Consider the following 20,730-nt stretch of genomic DNA (forward strand, 5'->3'; position numbering starts at 1 on the left):
GGTGCAGCAAGCTTGGATGGAAACACCTGTGGAATGCTTTCGTGAACTTGTGGACTCAATGCCTCGTCGTGCGACGCGTTATCAGGGCGAAAGGTGGGCCTACCTGTTACTAGATAGGTATCCAATGATTTCTGTGCACTCAGTATATATATATATATATATATATATATATATACTGAGTATATATATATATATATATATATATATATATATATATATATATATATATACACACACACACACACACACATATGTAAATTGCTACATTTGGGCGTCTTGTTCTTGTTTTTTTTTTCTTTTTCTTTCCTTTCCTTTTTAAATTATAATTTTGTAATGGCGTGCATGTCCTATGGCTCTGTCTTACAGTGTGTGCCTGTCTGTATTTTACTGTTTTGCGAAGTCTGTCGTCTTCAGTAAGTTAAGGTAATATTTTATTTTATTAATTTTGGATTTTCTTTGGAAACTGTATGTCCCACAGTTGAATGCATTTAATTTTTCTTGTTGAATTAGTCGACCGCAAGTTAATTTTAATATTTGCGAACTGTTTTGGTTGTATGGATTGTCAAGTGAAGTGTCAAGTCGTAAAGGAAAAAAAAAAAAAAAGGAAAGACTATGGATATTCCAGATACAGGGATACTGTTTATTCAGCAACTGGTGTAACATACATTTTATATTTTATTTTTGGATAAACTTGTATGCGAAGAATAACCGTTGTCACAATTTCACGTGACCTCAGGGGGGGTGCACTGGCAATTTATTAACAAGGGGCTCGAGCCCCTTAAAAAATTGCCAGTGCACCCCTTGCACGAGAAGCTCTGACCAGTGTGGTAAACCTCTGCGTTTGAACGTGTGGCAGCTCACTTCTTGTGTGTGAAACCCTGATCAGTGGGAGAAAGCCTGATCAGCTTTCCCCTTGGAGCGGTTCAGAATTTGAGTCCGTCTTCCCCCACAGGGAAAGGTGGTCTGGACTGGTAAGGCTGTTGCCTGTGTTGGTTCTTCATGCTCCTTCAGAATATGAACAGAATATCCCTTAAAACCTATAAGAGGAATTAATTTATTTCAGTGATATGCTTGTATATTTCTGATGAACTTATCTCTTTCTCCATGTCGTCATTCTCAAGAAGAAGATGTAAATGAAATGCTTCAGTTTTTTATTATATTGCTTTAAGAATAACAGATTATAGTATCATGAATGATGAATCAATAAACTCTTTCAGTGGCTGCACTGTACCCAGGAATTCTAATGAAAAATTTACAAATTTTCACTGTGGTTTTAGAATAAGCGTCACAGCTCTAAGGTGAAAATTGCTGGTATTCTGTTGGTATGCTTGTTTTTGTTGAGTAAGTCAGTTTTTGTGGAGGGAAAACATTAGTTCCTTTCCCAAAGGAGTGCCTTATGAAGTTAGGTAGGAAAATGTGAACAGCTGAAAGACAACCCCCTCCTAAGAAAGCCTAATTAATAGCAGTCTAGAGAACTAGTGATTCCTCAAGGAAAATATTAAAATCCGGTTGGTTAATATGGCAGTTGAACTTGATAATTACTGAATGAAATGTAGAAGCAATATCTAGAAACAGACAATGATGGGTTTGTTTTTTCCCATATTGATTATTTTACTGAGGCACGGTTGAATAGAAAAGTTTCCAGTAATCTCTTTTAAAGTACATAATGTATACACTGAAAAATTATTAAAAATATGGTTCTTTAAAAGTGGCACAATTTTATATACTTTTGCAAAAGGAAAAATGATAGAAATAGGAGAGAAGTGTGTAATTCCAATAATCAAGAATGACAACTTAACTTACTTGAGATAATTTATTTATATAACTGAAATATTACTTTACCCATGAACTAACTTCTAGTTCTTAAATGAACAGTTGGTGTACAGTTTGGACAAGTTGTAGATATATTAGGAGTTCATTAAGCATAGCTTTAAGTTGTTCATAGGAAAAGTCTGGGGAATATAAAGAAGAAATAATGGGGGTAGTTTCATTGTAATTGTAGAGCCAAAAACATTAGAACAGGAATGTACAACAAAATCCATCAATTTTTGAAGGTCAAAATTATCCCTCTTTGTAGCTCCCCATTTTCATTTGTGAGCTGCAAAGATGGATAATTTTGATCTCCAAGAGATGGATTTGTCCTTGGAAAATATTTTCTGGTTCTTAACTTTCTGAGAAACATATTGAGAAACTACAGCTTGTTTTATCTGTACAAAGTCCTATTGTGTTAATGCAAAGGACACATTTGAATTATCTGATAATGTTCTATAATAATTACGTTAAGCTTGCTGTTTTTCTTTAAAAAGCAACTGAAACAGTTGGCAACCACCAAGGTTCACTAATATTAGTGAATGAGCAATGAACAACATTAGCAATGAATACAAACTCCCTAGATATCTAGAGCTGTGCTTGAAGTAAGCATTTGCAAATTGAGAAGCTATGAAAATATCTGCATATACAAATTTAGCCAAATCCAAGTTTAAATACTTTGCAGAAATAACTAACTTATTATTGAACTACCTTAGTTATATTAGCACTGACCTCAAAGATAACCAAAAGTTTACTTCTCATTGGCAGATTATCTGAGTCTAAAGGAACATTTATATTCCACGCATCAACTGATGCTAAGAAAGTTAGAAAATGCATGAACTAATCAGACATTTTGCTGAGTCGGGGAAGGGGAGGGATAGCAGTTTCTTGCAACCAGCAATTATGAACTGGTCATGCAGCTGCTGGGTAACATTTATAGGAGTATTGGAAGACAAATTAAAATTATCTATATAAGAATATCCGATTCTGACAATAGATAAAAACCATCAACTAAAATCCTCAAATGCTCAATTATTAATACGAGTGAGGTTACTCGTTCAGCTATCACTATGATCATGGCCATATGAGACAGACTTACTCGAACAGTTGCAGCTTCAAAGTATTTGTAGCATGATAAAATCTATATACATTTTTTCTTCTATGAATAAGGAAACACTTTCACTTTTTTTCACATTTCTAGAGGTAGAGATGATTATTATTAGCCATATGGTTCAAGGAAGCCTGAGGCTAATGCCGCACCAGCCAAAAACAATTTCTGGGTTACCCTGAGAGAGAGGGGGGGGAGAGAAAAAAACAAGTCACAAGTAGAAGGGAATCACTAAGAAAGAGAAGAATAATGATATCCAGCTCAGGACCCTGGGTGTGCCAAGCCCATACTCACCAGATAACAATCAAAATTATCTATAAGTGGCTGTAAATCATTGCCCTTAGTAAACTGTTTCTATAATAGCTAGAAATATCAGTGATTTAATGATAGATTACTATTAATTAAGATATATTATTTTCGATATTTATAATTCTGCATGAATAAATTATAGCTTTTAATGAAGACCTTACAAATCTGTGTCACAGCTGTCCTACTGTGACATGTGAATCCAATTTTATGTAGCTGCCATCTACTTCTATAGCTATATGTAGTTCTTCAAATAATTGTTAAGAACACATTATAATATACTTCCTTAGAAATATTTTGAAAAACTGATTGCTACTTAAAGGAAATATAAGCTCACAATTTCATGAAGTTTGCCTATGAGAAGCAGGTTGTCAAACACTGGAATAAGTTGCTTCCCAATGTGGCAAAGTTCAAAACAGATATGGTTGGTTACCTTGTGCAAATACGAATAATATGAATATTCTGTTTTATTTCATTTATTTGGTAGATACAGAAAAAGTTTCCTTACATTTTGCCTTACTAATATTCAACTAAAAGCAATCACTGTATTGATGACAGATTGACGTAGCTTAGTGGACAAGCACAAGATGTCTTCCCATGTGCCATATACAGAACACTCCAAAATTTTTGTAAATTTATTACAGGAACTCTATAAAATCAGGCATGTTTAAAAAAAAAATTACAATCCAGAAATATATGCTTGTACTTTCACAATGGTGGGACTGTTAGTAACCCTGGGTATAACCCCATGTGCATGCCCTGAAAAATGGCATCTAATATACTGGAGGTGCAAACCGATGTAAGCAGGGATCGAGGTGTGGTGTCCACGCCACACAGAGGAATGCTGCCCTTCTGTGTTACCAGGTAATACTAGGTGGCAGATGGCTCTAATCAACTGGTGCAATATCACCACTTTGCTTATTGGAAACTTGAAGTGGTGAAATCCATGTTTAGCCTCCAGAACAAAGCTCTGGCAAACTCCCCTCCCCCTATCTCTTCCAAAATGCAGTAGGATTGATGTCTTTTGAGGTTATGATGGACATCATGGTAAGATCCAATCTTCCTTACATTTTGAAAGTACAGCTCTAAAATGGTGTTTGCAGGCTGGCTGCTAGATAGTCCACTGGACCGAACGTACTAGTAACTCTCTGGGAGGCTTCTGGATCAGCTAGTGTATACTCTCGCTGTCCCTACTCTGCCAGATAATAGTAACTGTAGGGAGTTTGAGTGGGGTAGGTGTGTGTGTGTGTGTGTGTGTGTGTGTGTGTGCATGTGCGCGCTGGGGGCATTGTTGGGGCCATGTTATGTTAAGGTACTGGATATATTCTTGCCATGTACACCATATCAAAATTTCATTACTTCATACAGCATGTTCTCCCCACCTTTTCTTCTTACTGAATATATCATGAATTGTCAAATTAATAAAACAAACTTATTTGCAAAAAGATCTAAACCTCCCAAACATTTGTCCATTCATAAATATATGTCTCAGTTCCAGTCTCAATGATGTCCATTTCCACTTAGTCTGCCAAACCCCATGTATTTTTCTGGCAGAATCCCAGTTATCAGTTAATTCAACCCTTCTCATTTGTCTGAATTATTTGCTGTATTATTCCTTTTGCTTCAAAGGTAGTACTTGTGCATATGTCCACTCTGATATTCCCTGTCAGAAATGCAGTAATTTGGAATCTTCTCCTTACGAGCTTCTCTGGCTTAAAATCCCTCTACCACACTGTCAAATTTAGCATTAGCATTAGTAGAGGCATTTGATGCAAGAAAGCAAGCTTATGCAGCATCAGCCAAAAAAAAAAAAAAAAAAGTAACATAAATAAATAAAAAATAACCACTTCCACTTCACCCCTCTGTTCGTTCGAAATACCTGTCCAGCTGAGCCTTAAACTTATTTAGACTATCAACTTCCACGACAAGGGATGGAAGTCTGTTCCACCTACCAACCACCCGCTGGCTAAAGGCAAATTTCCGCAAATCTATCCTACATCTGTCTTTCCTCAATTTGAATTTATGCCCTCTCAGGTGATTATTCCGAGCAAGAGGAAGAATCCCATCAGCATTGAGCATGCTCAAACCATTCAAGGCTTTGTACACCTCTATCAGATCACCTCGCTGGTGCCTAGTTTCCAGACACTGTAATTCGCAAAACTTAAGCCTTTCTTCGTAAGAGCACCCCTTTGTCCCATTCACCAATCTTGTTGCCCTTCTCTGTACTCGTTCCAGCAGCTCTACATCCTTCTTGAAATGAGGCCTCCAGGCCTGTATACAGTACTCTAGGTGTGGCCTGACCATTGCCTTATACAAGGGAATAATCACCTCCTTATCCCTGCTAGAAAAATTCCTATATATCATTGACAATACACCATGAGCTACTCTTGCAGCCCGTCTGCACTGCTCAGAGAACTTCATATCTGCCTGCACAACCACCCCCAGGTCCCTTTCATTCTCTACCACTGTCAGTGTAGTACCACAGAGTTGATACGTTGCTCTGGGGTTGCTGTTTCCCATATGTAGTACTTTACATTTGTCAATGTTAAACTTCATTTTGCACCTCGAAGCCCATCTGCTCAACCTTTCCAAATCCTGTTGCAGCAGCATAGTGTCAGTAGTGTCCTTGACAACCCTGCCAACCTTCGTATCGTCTGCAAACTTGGACATTAAGCCTGATATACCATCATCAATATCATTTATAAATACAGAAAGCAATAAAGGACCCAATACTGAACCCTGAGGGACTCCACTAATAACATTAGTCCACGATGAGCAGTGTCCATTGATTACCACTCTCTGTCTTCTCCCCCTCAACCACCCCTTTATCCATAGCAGCAATTTGCCTCCAATGCCACACTGTTCCAATTTGTGCAGCAGTCTTCCATGTGCAACAGTATCAAAAGCCTTTCTAAGATCCAAGTATATAATATCAAAGTTATTCCCTGCATCCAGTTCTTTTGTGACTGCATCATAGTATCCAATCAAATTGGTCAGGCAAGACTTCCCCTTAACAAAACCATGCTGTGTCCTAGCTATAACTGAAGTCTTGTCTAGATGATCCTGCAGTGCTTCTTTAACCAGTGCCTCCATTAATTTTCCGGGAACAGAAGTTAAACTCACAGGTCTATAATTACTTGTGTCAGTCTTTGATCCTCCTTTGTGAATTGGGGTCACATTTGCACATCTCCAGTCCATGGGTACCTCCCCTGAGTCCAAGGAAGCTCTCATAATTATGGCTAAGGGTTTGCTTACTTCCTTTGCTGCCTCCTTTAATATAACTGGATAGATCCCATCCACCCCAGGTGCCTTTCTTGTGTTTATCTTCAACAATTTCTCCTCCACTTTGCTCTCAGTTATTACAAGATTCTCTAGCTTACTGCTAGAGTTGAATACACCTCTGGCATTCCCCTCGCTGAATAACTCCTCATGTGTGAATGTCGATGCAAAATATTCATTTAGTTTGTTAGCTACCTGAGCAGGGTCATCAACAGTTGACCCATCGATATCAAGTGGACCAATCTGATTCATCCCCTTCCTTCTAGAGTTTACATAAGTAAAGAACTCTTTGCTGTTTTTCTTCGCATCCCTTGCCAAGGATCTCTCGTAATCTGCCTTCACCTGCCTAACCTCCTTTGTAACTTGGTTACAGATCAACTTGTATCTATCATAGGCGTCTGTGTCACGTGTTAATTTGTATGTATCCCATGCATTTTTCTTCTCTGCCATATGCCTCATTAGTTCATCTGACATCCATTTAGGGCTAAACCTTGAACAATATTTCTTAGTTGGTATGTAAAGCCTAGTAGCTTCCAAGATAAGTTCTTTGAATGCTTCTCATTTTGAATTCGCTGTTGGCAATATCATCAGTTGATCCCACTGTATAGAATTTAAATACTGTCTCAGTCCATTGTAGTCGCCTTTACGAAAGCAATACCCCTTCCCTTTACCCCTAATGGTAGTTACCTCTTTGAGTAACTCCCACTTCAGAACACTGTGATCACTGCCACCTAGTGGTTCATTTATCTGCAGATTCTTAATGTATGAAGAATCACTACTGATAATCAAATCAAGAGTATTACTCCCTCTAGTTGCCTCCCGAACATGCTGATGTAGAAAACAATCATCCAAAATTTATCTGTTGTTCCTATCATCCTCCCAACTCCACTAATTATTTGGAACACTTTGACTTCCTCTCTTTGAAACTTGACTTTCTGCAGTCCATCTTTCTTAATGGTGAGGTAATTTTCCTTGGTGATTTTAATGTCCCTAACTCCAGCTGGCTTCCCTTTTCTAGTCATGCTGACCCAGCTGGTTGAGAAGCCAAGGCTGTTGCAATTACTAATGAATTTGCACAGACTTCGTTTACCTACAGATAATGCTAACCACATAGTCAACACACAATCTTTTTTTCTCACAAACAACCCTTCTAAGTATATAGTTTAGCCAAGTGGTCTCTAGGCACCTCAGATCACAACTTGGTGATGGTGTCTTCTCCAGTGGAGCCTTTCTCTCATGAACATTTTCAGCCTCATGTTGTTTGGCATTACAAGAATGTAAAATGGGATGATCTGTGAGTATTCTTTTTCTTTTCCTCTGTTGGATTACTATTTCAAATATTCTGATGTAAACTCTTGCCCGTATCATGTCAGTGAAATTATCCTTTATTCCGGCGTCTCCGTATCCAGGTGGGCAGAAGCCCCAGTCTAATCAAGAAGCACACGCTTCTTGATTAGACTGGGGTTTGAGCCCGTGAGCACCAAATACAGAGGATGCAGGAGGACAAGAAATGACCACCGCATATCCCTGGAGCAATATGGCCTTAGTTGCTAATGCTCCTAAAAACCAAATAACAACAACATTATCTTTTATCTAAACCTTGGTTTTCCAATAAATATGCTAAGGCTGTTTAAGATAAAAATGTTGCATATCATAATTGGCTTGTATCCAAATCTCCAGGTTCATTTTCTGCATACACCAAAAACACTTGCAACAATTGTAAAGTAGTTAATCAGGCAAAACTAGATTTCAAACAGGCTAAGAGTAAAAAACTTGATTCTTGTTCAGATGGTTGTCTAGCATTCTGCTTTCTTGTCAAAGCTATTGGCCACAGCTTTTACCTATCTCTGTTCCCACTCTGTCAAAAAGCAGATGGTTCTATCATACTTCAGCCAAAGATAAAGCTGACATGCTAGCATCCTAATTTTGTTCTAACTTGTGTATTGATGACCTTGGTAAACTGCCTCCTGCCATTCCCAGTGCACTCCATTTAGTGTATCCTGTGGTCTTCTGTCTAAAGGATTTTGAACATTCTTGATGCTAAGAAAAAGCTCCAAGTACTGTTTTTATTTCTTCACGTGTTCTCAAAACTTATGCTTCCAATCATACTCCTGTTTTTTACTTTCTTATTCCAAAGGTGTCTTCCCTTCTGCTTTGCCCATATACAGCCAGTTCCTGAAAAGGGTGACAAATCCCTCCCATCCAATTTTTTTTTTTTTTTTTTTATGAAAGCCCCAAACACGAGAGGTATTAGAATCTGTAGAACTTAGTACCGTGCTTGGGTTGGAGGTTGAGAAGACAAAAGAAGATATTTGTTGACATTAGACTTGAACTTCTGTAGACTATAATTTTCAGAAAATACGTTTGAAGGAAGATTGTTCCAGAAAATGGCAGTTGAATGAATAAACAAGGAAGATGAAAAGTTGGTTCCGTGAGTTTGAAGTTGAACAGTAAATGGATGTTGGCTGGTGGCGGCATGTGTTTGTCCTGTTTTGAAAGAGAGAGCGGGAATTATAGAAGCCAATTCAGAAGAACAGTGTCCATGGAAGTATCTGTAGAAAAGGCATGCAGCAGAAACAGTATGTCTATGAGACAACGAGTGGAGAGGCTCTGTTAGAGAGGTGTCATTAATTAACCTAACTGCCCTCTTCTGAATGAAATCTAGAAGCCTGAGAGAGGTTTTGGGGGCACCACCCCAGATGTGGGAACAATGTTCCATGGTAGGGCGGATTTGCGATTTGTACAGAGTGAATAGCTTGTCAGTCTGTCTTGTTGTCACTGAGTGACAACAGGACCACTCACTTCGACTGTTTGGAAGAAAGGTAATGCTGAGAGTGAAAGAGAAAACCAAGCTTTTTATATCTGAGGAAGCAATATTTGTAATATGATTGTGCAAAGAGAGATTAGAAGTCAGGGTAATCCCCAAAAGAGATATATCATTTTGCCTAGAAATCGGAGTGTCACCAAAGATAAGCATAGGAGCAGAAGAATCCTTTTTGTGAGATATAAGACAAGACTGTGTTTTAGAAGAATTGAAATCAACTAAGTTGTCTTTACTCCGCTGGAGAATTATCTGGAGATCGGCATTTAAGGAATTGGTAGCGGATATTCAAGAAGTTTAAACTGATTGAGCGGGGCAAGGTTTCTCAAAATGGAAAGTGGAATGCAATGTGCTATCATTGGCAAAACTATGAATAGGATTTCCAGTCAATGGAAGAAGGTCATTAATATACAAGAGGAAAAGAGTGGGGGAAAGAACTGAACCTTGGGGGACACCGGCATTAGTGGAGAAGTTAGAAGACAGGAAGCCATCACCCTCAGTGAGCAATCAGAGAGAAAACTGGATAACCAATTACAAAAAACAGTTGCTAACCATAGGATGGAAGCTTATTTAGAAGACCTTTATGCCAAACACGATTTATGCCTTTGAGGTGTCAAGAGCAACTGCTTGAGTTTCACCAAACATTTCCATTGAATTTGTTCATAAATGAGTAATATAAGCCAGAATATCACCAGTGGATCAACACTGATGGAATCCATACTGGCGATCGTTGATCAGAATGAAGATTTCTAGGTAGCTTAAGAGTTGGCAGTTGATTCCTTCATTACTTTAGAAAGAGTAGAAGTAATTTCAATGGGATAATAATTGGATGGGAGGGATTTGTCACCCTTTTTAGGAACTGGCTGGATATGAGCAAATTTCCAAGTAGAAGGAAAAACATCTCTGGAATAAGAAAGTGAAAAAAGGTGGCAAAGAATAGGAGCAAGTTCAGGAGCACAAATTTTGAGAACAAGTGGAGAAATACCATCAGGACCTGGAGCTTTCTTAGCATCAAGATTCGTCAAAATCCTTTTGATGGAAGACCACAAGAGGCATTGAATGGAGCATGCAAGGAATTGTGGGAGTTGTTTTACAGAGATCATTAATAAGTGAGTTGGAAGAAAAATGGGATGCTAGCAGGTGAGCTTTATCCTTGACTGAAGTGACAACAGAACTATCTGGTTTTGACAGAGGTGGGAGCAGAGATGGGCAATAGTTGCGGTCAATATCTTTGGCAAGAGACCAGAATGCTCGGCTACCATTAGGGCAAGAAGCAAGTTTTCTGCTCTTAGCCTGTTCAAAATCTAGTTTGGACTGATTAGTCATTGCTTTACAATTGTTGCGAGCTTTGGTGTAGGCAGAAAATGAAACTGAAGAATTAAAAACAAGCCAATTACAATATGCAACATTCTTCTCTTGAACAGCCTTAGCACATTTATTGGAAAACCAAGGTTTAGATAAAGGGCGAGATTTTAAAGTGGAGTGTGGAATAAAGGATTTCATTCCTACTAGAATAATTTCACTGACACGATCTGAGCAAACGTTGACATCAGAAGTTTTGAAACAGTAATCCGACCAAGGAAAAGAAGAAAAGAAATCTCGCAGGTCATCCCATTTTGCATTCTTGTAATGCCAAAGAATATGAGGTTGGGAATAGCCATGAGATAAAGGCTCCATTGGAGAAGAGACAATCACCAAGTTGTGATCTGAGGTGCCTAAAGACCACTCACTTTGACCGTGTACTTAGTGTTGTTTGTGAGAAAAAGATCGTGTTTTGGCTGTATGGTTAGGATTGTCCGGTATTCTTGTAGGTAAATGAACAATGTGTGCAAGGTCATTAGTAATTGCAAAAGCCTCAGCATCTCGACCAGCTGAGGCTTTTGCAACTGAGGTCGGTGCAACTAGATAATGGAAGCCAGCTGGAGTTGTGAACATTAAAATCACCAAGGAAAATTACCTCACTATTAGGAAAGTTGGACTGGAGAAAGTCAAGTTGCAAAGAGTCAAGGTTGTCAAAGAGCTCCAAGTGGTTAGTGGAGTTGGGAGAATGGTAGAGACAACAGATGAATTTGACACAATGATGTAGAGCTTTTAAGCCAGAGAAGATTGCAAATTACCAAGTCTCTGACAGGGAATATTCGGAACGGACATATGCACATGTACCACCTTTCAGGTGAAAGGAATCATACAGCAAATAATTTGGACAACTGAGATGAGTAGTAGTTGAATTAACTGAGATTCTGTCAGAAAAAGTAAATGGGGGTTTGGCAGACTGCAAGTGGAAATGGATGTCATTGAGATCACGTATATTTGTGAAATGAAATAGGAAGTGTTTGGGAGGTTTAGATCTTTTCGCAGATAGGCTAACTCTATTAGTTTGATAATTCATGGTGTATTCAATAGTAAGAAAAAGTGGGGGAACAACATGCTGTATGAAGAAATGAAATTTTTGGATATGGCGTACACATGGTAAGAATATACCCAGATCCTTGACATAACGTGGCATTGACAATGCCTCCCCCCCGCATACACACTACTTGGACTCCCTTCAGTCTATCTGGCAGAGTAGAGGTAGCAAGATTATACACTAGATGATTATTGTCAATTATTGTCCTATTGCATTTTTACTCTTTCCAGAGTAATGGAAAAATTTATTAACTGCAGTATCCTCAACTATCTATAAGGTTTCTACCTTCCATCTGATCAGTGATCGTCAGTATGGATTCCATCAGTGTCGATTCACTGGTGATATTCTGGCATGTTACCCATCTATGGACAAATTCAATAGAAAAGTCTGGTGAAACTCAAAAGGATTTCAAAATCTTTTGATCATGTTTGTCATAACCCATCTATGGACAAATTCAATGGAAAAGTCTGGTGAAACTCAAAAGGTAGCTCTTGACATTTCAAAATCTTTTGATCATGTTTGTCATAAACGTCTTCTAAATAAGCTTCCTTATGGTTTGCCAACTGTTTTTTGTAATTGTGTATCCAGTTTTCTCTCTGACCAATTACTGCTGGTGTTGGTAGATGGCTCTCTTTTTTCTAACTTCTCCACTAATGTGGGTATTCCCCAAAGTTCAGTTTTTTTCTCTTACTCTTTTCTTCTTGTATATTAATGACCATCTTTCTTGACTGGAAATCCTATCCATAGTTTTGTTTATGACAGTACATTGCATTCCACCTTCCAGTTTGAGAAGCCATGCCCTGCTTAAACATTGTCAACTTCTCAAATATCCACTACCAATTCCTTAGATTCTTATATCCAGGTAATTTTTCAGTGGGGCAAAGTAACTTGGTTGATTTTAATCCTTCTAAAACTTCTAATTTCTTGGCATAAGCACAATACAAATATTGCTTCCCCTGCATCTAAAAAACTGCGTTCTCTCTCTCTCTCTCTCGTTGTTACTTTTCTTTCAAACAGCTGTTCGTTCACTGTTCAAATTGCAAATCCTCCCTACTGTGGAATATTTTTTCCAGATCGGGAGCAGTGCCCTCAAAACCTCTCTCAGGCTTCTAGATACCATTCAGAAGAGGGCAGTTAGGTTAATTAATGACTCATCTCTAACAAACTCTCTCTCTCTCTCTCTCTCTCTCTCTCTCTCTCTCTCTCTCTCTCCACCGTGGCGCCTCCGTAGCCAGGTGGGAAGGAGCAGCAGTGCGTAGCACACGCTTCTTGATTAGACCGGGGTTCGAGCCCGTCACCACCAAATACGGAGGATGCGGAAAGGTCAAGGAATGACCACCGCATATCCCGGAGCAATATGGCCTTAGTTGCTAATGCTCCTAAAAACCAAATAACAAACAACAACAACAACAACTCTCCACCGTGTCTCGACATTGTTTCTTCTGCATGCCTTTTCTATAGATACTTCTATGGGCACTGTTCTGAATTGTCTTCCATAATTCCCTTTCTCTTCCAAACCAGTCCAAACAAATGCTGCAACCAGTCAACATCCTTTTACTATCCAACTTCAAACTCACAGAATCAACCTTTCATCCTTCAACTTCTGTTTTCTAGAGCAACCTCCCTTCATATATATTTCCTGAAAATTACAATCTACAGAAATTCAAGTCTAATGTCAACAAGTACTGTCTTTCATCTTCTCATCCTTTGGCCTATGCATGGTACTGTTGGTGCTAATACCTCTTGTGTTTGGGGTTTTCTTAAAAAAAAAAATCTAGCACTCATATTAGTGTTCTGATTTTTCTTTAAGAATCCATACAAAAAAAGGGTCACATTTCTCTCTTTTAGTACTATTGTGTATTTAGTAATTTTAAAAGTTTCAGTAAATTTTGTAAGATGTGAATTGCTCTTTCAAATTATAGTTACAGTATCCTCCGAAGAGTATCTGGAGAAGTTTGCTTTACTTTAACATCACTGCTATTCACTTCAGTAGTTGGTCCGTCCACCATTTTGGCTGCTGTGACCTCTGCCCTCTTGGGTAGACCTTTCACTAACAAATAACTGCAGCAGGTATGATCCTCCATTCTGACAGCAGCACCATGACCAGTTCAGCTACTGATGTCCTGGCCTGGCCCCTACCCAATGTTCCAGTTTATTCCATAAATGTTCCTCATGGTTCAAACTGGTATTCTGTGCTGGCCATTCAGTGTTTGTGCTTTCAATTCCATGAACTTCCAACAGGATAATGCCATACAATTGTATGACATTATCCTATTGGAACAAACATAGATCTATGCCAAAGAACTGTCATGTTTTTTAAGGAGCAATGAATTGTTGAAATTATTAAGGAAAGGTCAGCATTCGTAGTTACTCATAAACCACTAAAGGTCCCAGACCATATTATGAGAAACAGCACCACACCATAACCCCACCTCCAAACTTCATTGTTGGCACAGTTCACTCCAGTAGCAGACATTCTTCAGGCATCCTCCATCCCTACACCTGATCAGAATAGGGTCTAGCTCGAGATTCATCACTCCATTGAACTTTGGATACTGTAGAATGTCAGAAATTGCATGAATGAGAGGAATGTTATTGACACCCAACAATAACACTTCTCTCGAAATCAGTTTGGTTCTACATTCAATGATGAGAACCAACTTGTGTGGCTGATTGTCTTCCTTACCTGTAGTAGTGGCATGTGATGCAAGAAAGCAAGTGTATTAGCTTATGCAGCATCAGCCAAAAAAAAAAAAAAAAAATCACACCATTCCCTCCAAATGCCTGTCCAGTTCCTCCTTAAATTTATTTAACCTATCAACTTCCACAACGACAGATGGAAGTTTGTTCCAGCAATTAACCACCCGCTGGCTAAAGGCAAATTTCCGCACATCTATTCTACATCTGTCTTTTCTTAATTTGAATTTATGCCCCCTTAGGTTCGTAATCTGAACAAGTGGAAGGATCCCATCAGAATTCAGTGTGCTCAATCCATTCAAGGCCTTATACACCTCAATCAGATCAGATCAGATTTCTTCAGATTTCTTCCATAAATGGCAACTTGCTGATGTGCATGAACAACAGATTTAATTCTACAAAACTGAGTTTTTCTGCCATTATAACTGGCCAAGTTGTGGTGGAAAAAGCAAAATAGCAGTTTGTTATTACATGCAAGAAGTTGATTAACAATTAGAATTTTGTGCAAATTATGTTTTTGTATTTTTATAATGAATTTCTCTTTTTTTAATAGATTTAATGTATAGATCTTTTCACAATGACAACAAGTGGAGAAATTACCTTGGATCATATAAAGAATTTTTTCTCACTTGAACCATGTTCAAAAAGAATTGAAATTTCCCCTAAAGCTACAGAGGTTCTAAAACTAGATAATTACTCTACTTCAGTGGTACCAGCACCAACAAAAATTAGGTGATTTTTGAAATGTATATCATTAATTTTTGTTAGTAATGTTAAGTTATCAATGTTGTTAGATTTTTTTTATTTGTTGTGTTACTGTATTTCTTTAATTTATAGATAAGATATCACTTACAATTAAATGACAATCTTTTTAAAAAATAATTGAATAATTTAATTTTATAATCTGAGTTTAATAATTTTTAAAATGAATAAAGTAACTATTAAATTTTTAAAAGTAAGCCTAAATTTTATTATTGAAATCTTTTTATAAAAATTATAAGTGACAGTTTCATTATGAAGTTTGTTTTTTTAGAAGATTATTTTATGCATTTTCTTATTATTTTGCTTCTAAGGAAAAATTGTACTAATAATTTTCAGATTGTGCATGTGTGTTGTTGGTTATGTGTGAAAATTTTGAATTGTATACAAAGGTGATTAGATCAAAATTTAAGGTGGCTCAAGTTTTATTACTTTGTCAAGACACTTTAGGTAGATAAATTAACAGGATTATATTAATGCTGTGTATTGCCAGCTTGAAATGTGCTGATAATTTCCAGAGCTCAGAACAACCTTTTTCTGCTGATAGAAATGCTCATAAGGGTGCTCAAAAATCACTTGCACGATTTTGATATATTTGAACTCTTGAAAGGAACTGGCACTTCTCTAAGGTTATTATTTTCATGAAGAAAAGTATATTTACTTCTTCAGTAAAGTATATGCCTCTCAAATAAGAAGAATATTTTTCTGTTTGTATTTGAGAATAGCAGTAGGACACAACAGTAGAAGTGTTAAAGATTTCATTGTTGCAGCAGTTGCAATACATGAAACTGCATTTTTTCAAAAATTTGTTTTTATCGTGGATTTGAACATTCAACATTGTACATTCAAAAAGCATACTACTGCATGTTCATGGCCATTATATTGGATAAGTATGATAGAACCTGCCAGGAAACACTTAATCAGAAACTAGTGGGTGATTAGGCTTCAACGTTGCCTAATCACCCACTTGGGGTCCTCTTATAAATGATACTTGATTGTAATTTCTCTAGTTTTTAGACTATACAGCTGCATGTCTAGGAGTCCTGATCTATGTTTAAGTATGCTATGTAATATTATTGTGCTTCTTTATGATACACTACATATTGATTTGATACACTTCTTTATGATACACTACATATGCATTCATGCTATCAAGCAGTGTACAGGTTCTCAGCATATTTGACTTACATTTACACATGTAATAACTGGTTTTTGATGTTTCCTTCTTTGAAAAACAAAAATTATTGAGGTCAGTGTAGTGTAAGGTTAGACGAATCTTATTTCTCTCTGTGATGATACTAGCAGTTAATGTATAATAAATTGGAAAATAATAAAAAAAAAAAAATTTCTGAACGTTGTTCTCTGCTGTGGAGAGTCACGGCTCTGTGCATTGTTTCAAATTTGAAATTTCTTCTTGAATGTCATTGTTTCATAGCCAGCCACAGCATAGTCTCAGTGTGATAAATAATGGTTAAAAATAAAATTAAAAGCTTTAGCCATTGGTTGGTTTGGTTAAATGAATAGATTTATTCATTTATTCTGCAACATCTTGTCAGCTGTGTGTATTAAAGTGATAGCAACTGATCACATGATGTCATTGGATGTGGAATGAGATATTTTTGGACAGGTGGTAGAAGGTACCATTGTTTCATTGTAACAACTGAGGTATTTGTTGAACAGTACAGAATTTATTAGTATGATGCACAAGTTGTGTTATTGAGAAGAATGTTGATTTTGAAACCTTACTTTGCATCCAAATAATTTTTTCAGGGCCAAGAGGCATTCAATAACTGATATCCAAACATTGAAAACTGCATTCGTGCCATTAATTAACATATTTTTATATTGACTCAACATTGTTTACTTGGATTTCAGCAAAACATTTGACTCAGTGATTACTGTATTAGCTGTTGGAATCACAAGAATAATTCTTAGCTGGATTACGAGGTGTCTGCAGGATAGGAAGCGGAGGGTTGATTAATAGTTACTTTTCCTTTTGGGCTAACATAAGGAGTAGGGTTCCCCAAGGATCGGTATTGGGACTGTTGTTTTAATTTTCTTAAATGACACTGGCAAAGGGATGCATGATACAATGTGAAGATCGGTAGAGTAGTTAATGATCAGTGTCAAGCAGTGCTTCTTCAGAATGATTTAGACTTCAAGAATGATCAGAAAAGTGGCCAAGTTAATGCAGCAAAAATGTGTGGTCTTATACTTGAGGAATAGCAACTAGGGCTTACAATACCGGTCAAAATCTTAATACTGGTATTTCGGTATTTTTAATTTATGAAACCAGGATACTGGTATTCCAAAAACAAATGTTTTTCTCAATAAATTTTGATGACAATTAGGTGCAATGAAGTAAGGAAAAAAAACAAGTACATACTGTAATTACTTGAATTCATGTTTTAAATAAACTTTTATTTCAATAATAAATATTCTGAAAAAAATCATTAAAATACAGTTATTCTAAAAACAAAAAAATATATTGTTACTGCAAAGTTTAGTTATGTTTAAGCCTCTACACTACCTGTCCGAATAAAGTGAGCTCGTAAGAAACATAAGCAATCAATAGTATGATCGTTTAAAATGGATCTAATTTTGGTGCATACAGTATTTGATTAGCGGCAGAAAACGCCCTTTCGGATTCTATTCTGGTACTATTGTACTGAGATAATCGTAGACGATCTCAGTCTATATTTTCTAGGCTTTGAACTTTTTTTTAGCAAAAATAGTTAAAGGTATTTCATTAATTTCTGACTCAAGTTCATCTTTTAAAACTCATTGGAGTCAGGCAATTTCTTATTTTGGAAAGAATTTGTGAACGCTGATGTTCTGTTCCATGTTGGTCTTCCATGGTTGAATTATGTTCATCATTTTCTGAAGGAGAAAGACGTTTTATTCAGCGAAGTATAATTTTCACTATAGTATCTTTACTGAGTCTGTGAGAGAACAAAGAGTGCAGTTAAGGAATTCTTCACATATATAAATGCAAAGAACAGAAGGACAAATCAGATTGGGCCCTTATGTAATGGATGTGGGATACTATTAGACAGCATAGCTGAAGTTGCAGATGAACTCAACAGTTACTTTGTGTCAATATTTACATAAAAAAAACCCCTTTGTGTCAATGGGATATTATGGAAGTGAAGTTGAAAAAAATTTAATTAATGATGTTTAAATTTCAAATAATTATTTAATGGGAACTTTCGTGCCTACAGGCGAGTAAGGCTCCTGTGGTTGATGGCATATATCCTATAATCTTAAAGGAGGCAGCAAGTGAGTACATTGAACCATTAAGGCTAGTTATGAGAGCATCACTGGACTCATGAGAGATTCGGTTGGATCAGTGTAAATTGGAACATAAAGGTGGTTCTAGGAGTGTAACGGGAAATTACCGACCGGCCAGTCTGTCTAATTTCAGTAGTAGGGAAAATGAACAAGGGTGGAATTCAGGATCATTTAGATGGAAATGGAATTCTGTAGGATACACAGCATGGTTTTGTAAAGGGAAAATCATGTTTAACAAATCTGGTTAGCCATTTTGACAGGTCACTCGTGAGCTGGATTTAGGGAATAATTTCGACATTGTTTATTTGGATTTCAGCAAAGCATTTGACTCAGTCCCACATGAATGGTTACTTTAAGTTGGAGCAGGCGGGAATCATAGGGAAAATCCTTAGATGGATAGCACGATGGCTTGAGGGCACCAGGCAGAGAGTTGTGATAAATGGTTATTCCTCAGATTGGGCTAATGTAAGAAGTGGGGTTCCCCAAGGATCAGTATTGGGACCACTGTTGTTTTTGATTATCTTAAATGATATCTATGAAGGGATGGAGGGCGTGAGGTTTAAACTTGCAGATGATGTAAAGATCAGTAGAGTAGTTAATGATTGCAGCCAAGCAGAGCTGTTTCAGAGTGACTTAGACTTCCAGGATGGTCATAAAAGTGCAGCTATGCTTTAATTCACCAAAATGCAAGGTCTTACACCTGGGGAACAGCAACCCCAAAATAATTTATGCACTTGGGGGAGTTGAACTAAAGTCAGTAGTGGAGGAATGGGACTTGAGAGTTATGATATGGTCAGACATGAAGTTGTCCTAGAATCGTGGACAGGTTATTGTCCACAATTAAACAATTAAATTGTTTATAATTTAATCACATATAACCTTTATGTGATTAAATTATAAACAATTATTTTTTTAAATAAGTACCAAAAAAACTGTTGTTATTTTTTGTATCAATATCAATACTGTGAATGGATGTTGACAATAGGCCTCATATACATACATATATGTGAATGCACCTAATGAATGTGCATAAATTAGGAAAAGTTGGTTCGCCATATCTGAACTCTGAATGGATATTGACTAACTGGTACATACCTTCAGACTGTTTTGGAAGAAAGAGGTGAAATTATGCATGTTAATTCAGAACAATGCCCATAGGTTATATCTGCAGAAACTGAACATCTGTGTGATGTTCAGTTTCTGCAGATATACCTATGGGCATTGTTCATTAATTAACCTGACTGTGCCCTTTTGAATAGTCTGAGCTCAAGGAAGTTTTTGGGTTTACCACCTCAGAAATGGGACAGTATTCCATCAGGATAGATTTGTGATTCATACAGAGTCAGCAGCTGTTTAGAATCTTTAGGACTGGAGATGTGCAAATGTATCCCCAATTCACAAAGAGGGATTGAAGGGTGACACGAGAAATTACAGACCAGTTAGTTTAACTTCTGTTCTGGGTAAAATAATGGAGTCACTGGTTAAAGATGCATTGCAGAATCATCTAGACAAGATTGCAGCAATAATTCAGACACAGCATGGATTTGTTAAGGGAAAGTCTTGTCTGACAAATTTGATTTGTTATTATGATGTGGTTACAAAGGAACTGGATGCAAAAAATAATTTTGATATATACTTGGATTTCAGGAAAGCTTTTGACACTGTTGCGCATGGAAGACTATTGTACAAATTGGAGCAGAATGGTATTAAGGGTAAATTGCTACAATGGATAAAAGGATGGTTGAGTGGGAAAAGATAGTGGGTGCTGCTTTTTGTGGACTAATGTTATTACTGGAGTCCCACAGTGTTCGGCGTTGGGTCCACTGTTTTGTATATTTCTCAGTGATATTGATGAAGGTATAACAGGCTTAATGTCGAAGTTTGCAGATGATACAATGATTGGCAGGGTTGTTAATGACAGTAATGGCAGTGTGATACTGCAACAGAATTTAGAAAATTTGGGAAGATGGGCTGAGAAGTGGCAACTGAAGTTTAACCTTGACAAATGCAAAGTACTGCATATGGGTAGAAGTAACCCCAGAGAAATGTACCAACTTGTGTGGTACTACGTTTAAGGTGGTATAAAATGAAAAACACCTGGGAGTAATTGTGCTGTCAGATATGAAGTTTTCTGAGCAATGCAGACAGGCTGCCAGGCCAGGTCATGGGGTTTTGTCAATGATATATAGGAATTTTGCTAGCAGGGAAAAGGAGGTGATTGTCCCTCTGTATAAGGCAATGGTCAGGCCACGC

The 20,730-nt window shown here is 37.3% G+C and overlaps 1 protein-coding gene across 1 annotated transcript in view; it reads left to right on the forward strand.

The window, feature by feature from the left end:
* The first annotated feature begins 343 nt into the window (after positions 1-343).
* The window catches only part of spn-E (tudor domain containing 9 protein spindle E), a 421,802-nt gene continuing 401,415 nt past the window's right edge, over positions 344-20,730 (forward strand). Inside the window, exons 1-2 of the mRNA XM_090376707.1 lie at positions 344-423; positions 14,981-15,159. Of these exons, the coding sequence (XP_090232833.1) occupies positions 15,005-15,159 (155 nt within the window). The 5' untranslated portion in view covers positions 344-423; positions 14,981-15,004. The remainder of the gene's footprint in view (positions 424-14,980; positions 15,160-20,730) is intronic.

Source organism: Mastigoproctus giganteus, chromosome 6 (genome assembly GCF_048544385.1).
Source record: "Mastigoproctus giganteus isolate SK-2022 chromosome 6, ASM4854438v1, whole genome shotgun sequence".
Taxonomy (NCBI): domain Eukaryota; kingdom Metazoa; phylum Arthropoda; class Arachnida; order Uropygi; family Thelyphonidae; genus Mastigoproctus; species Mastigoproctus giganteus.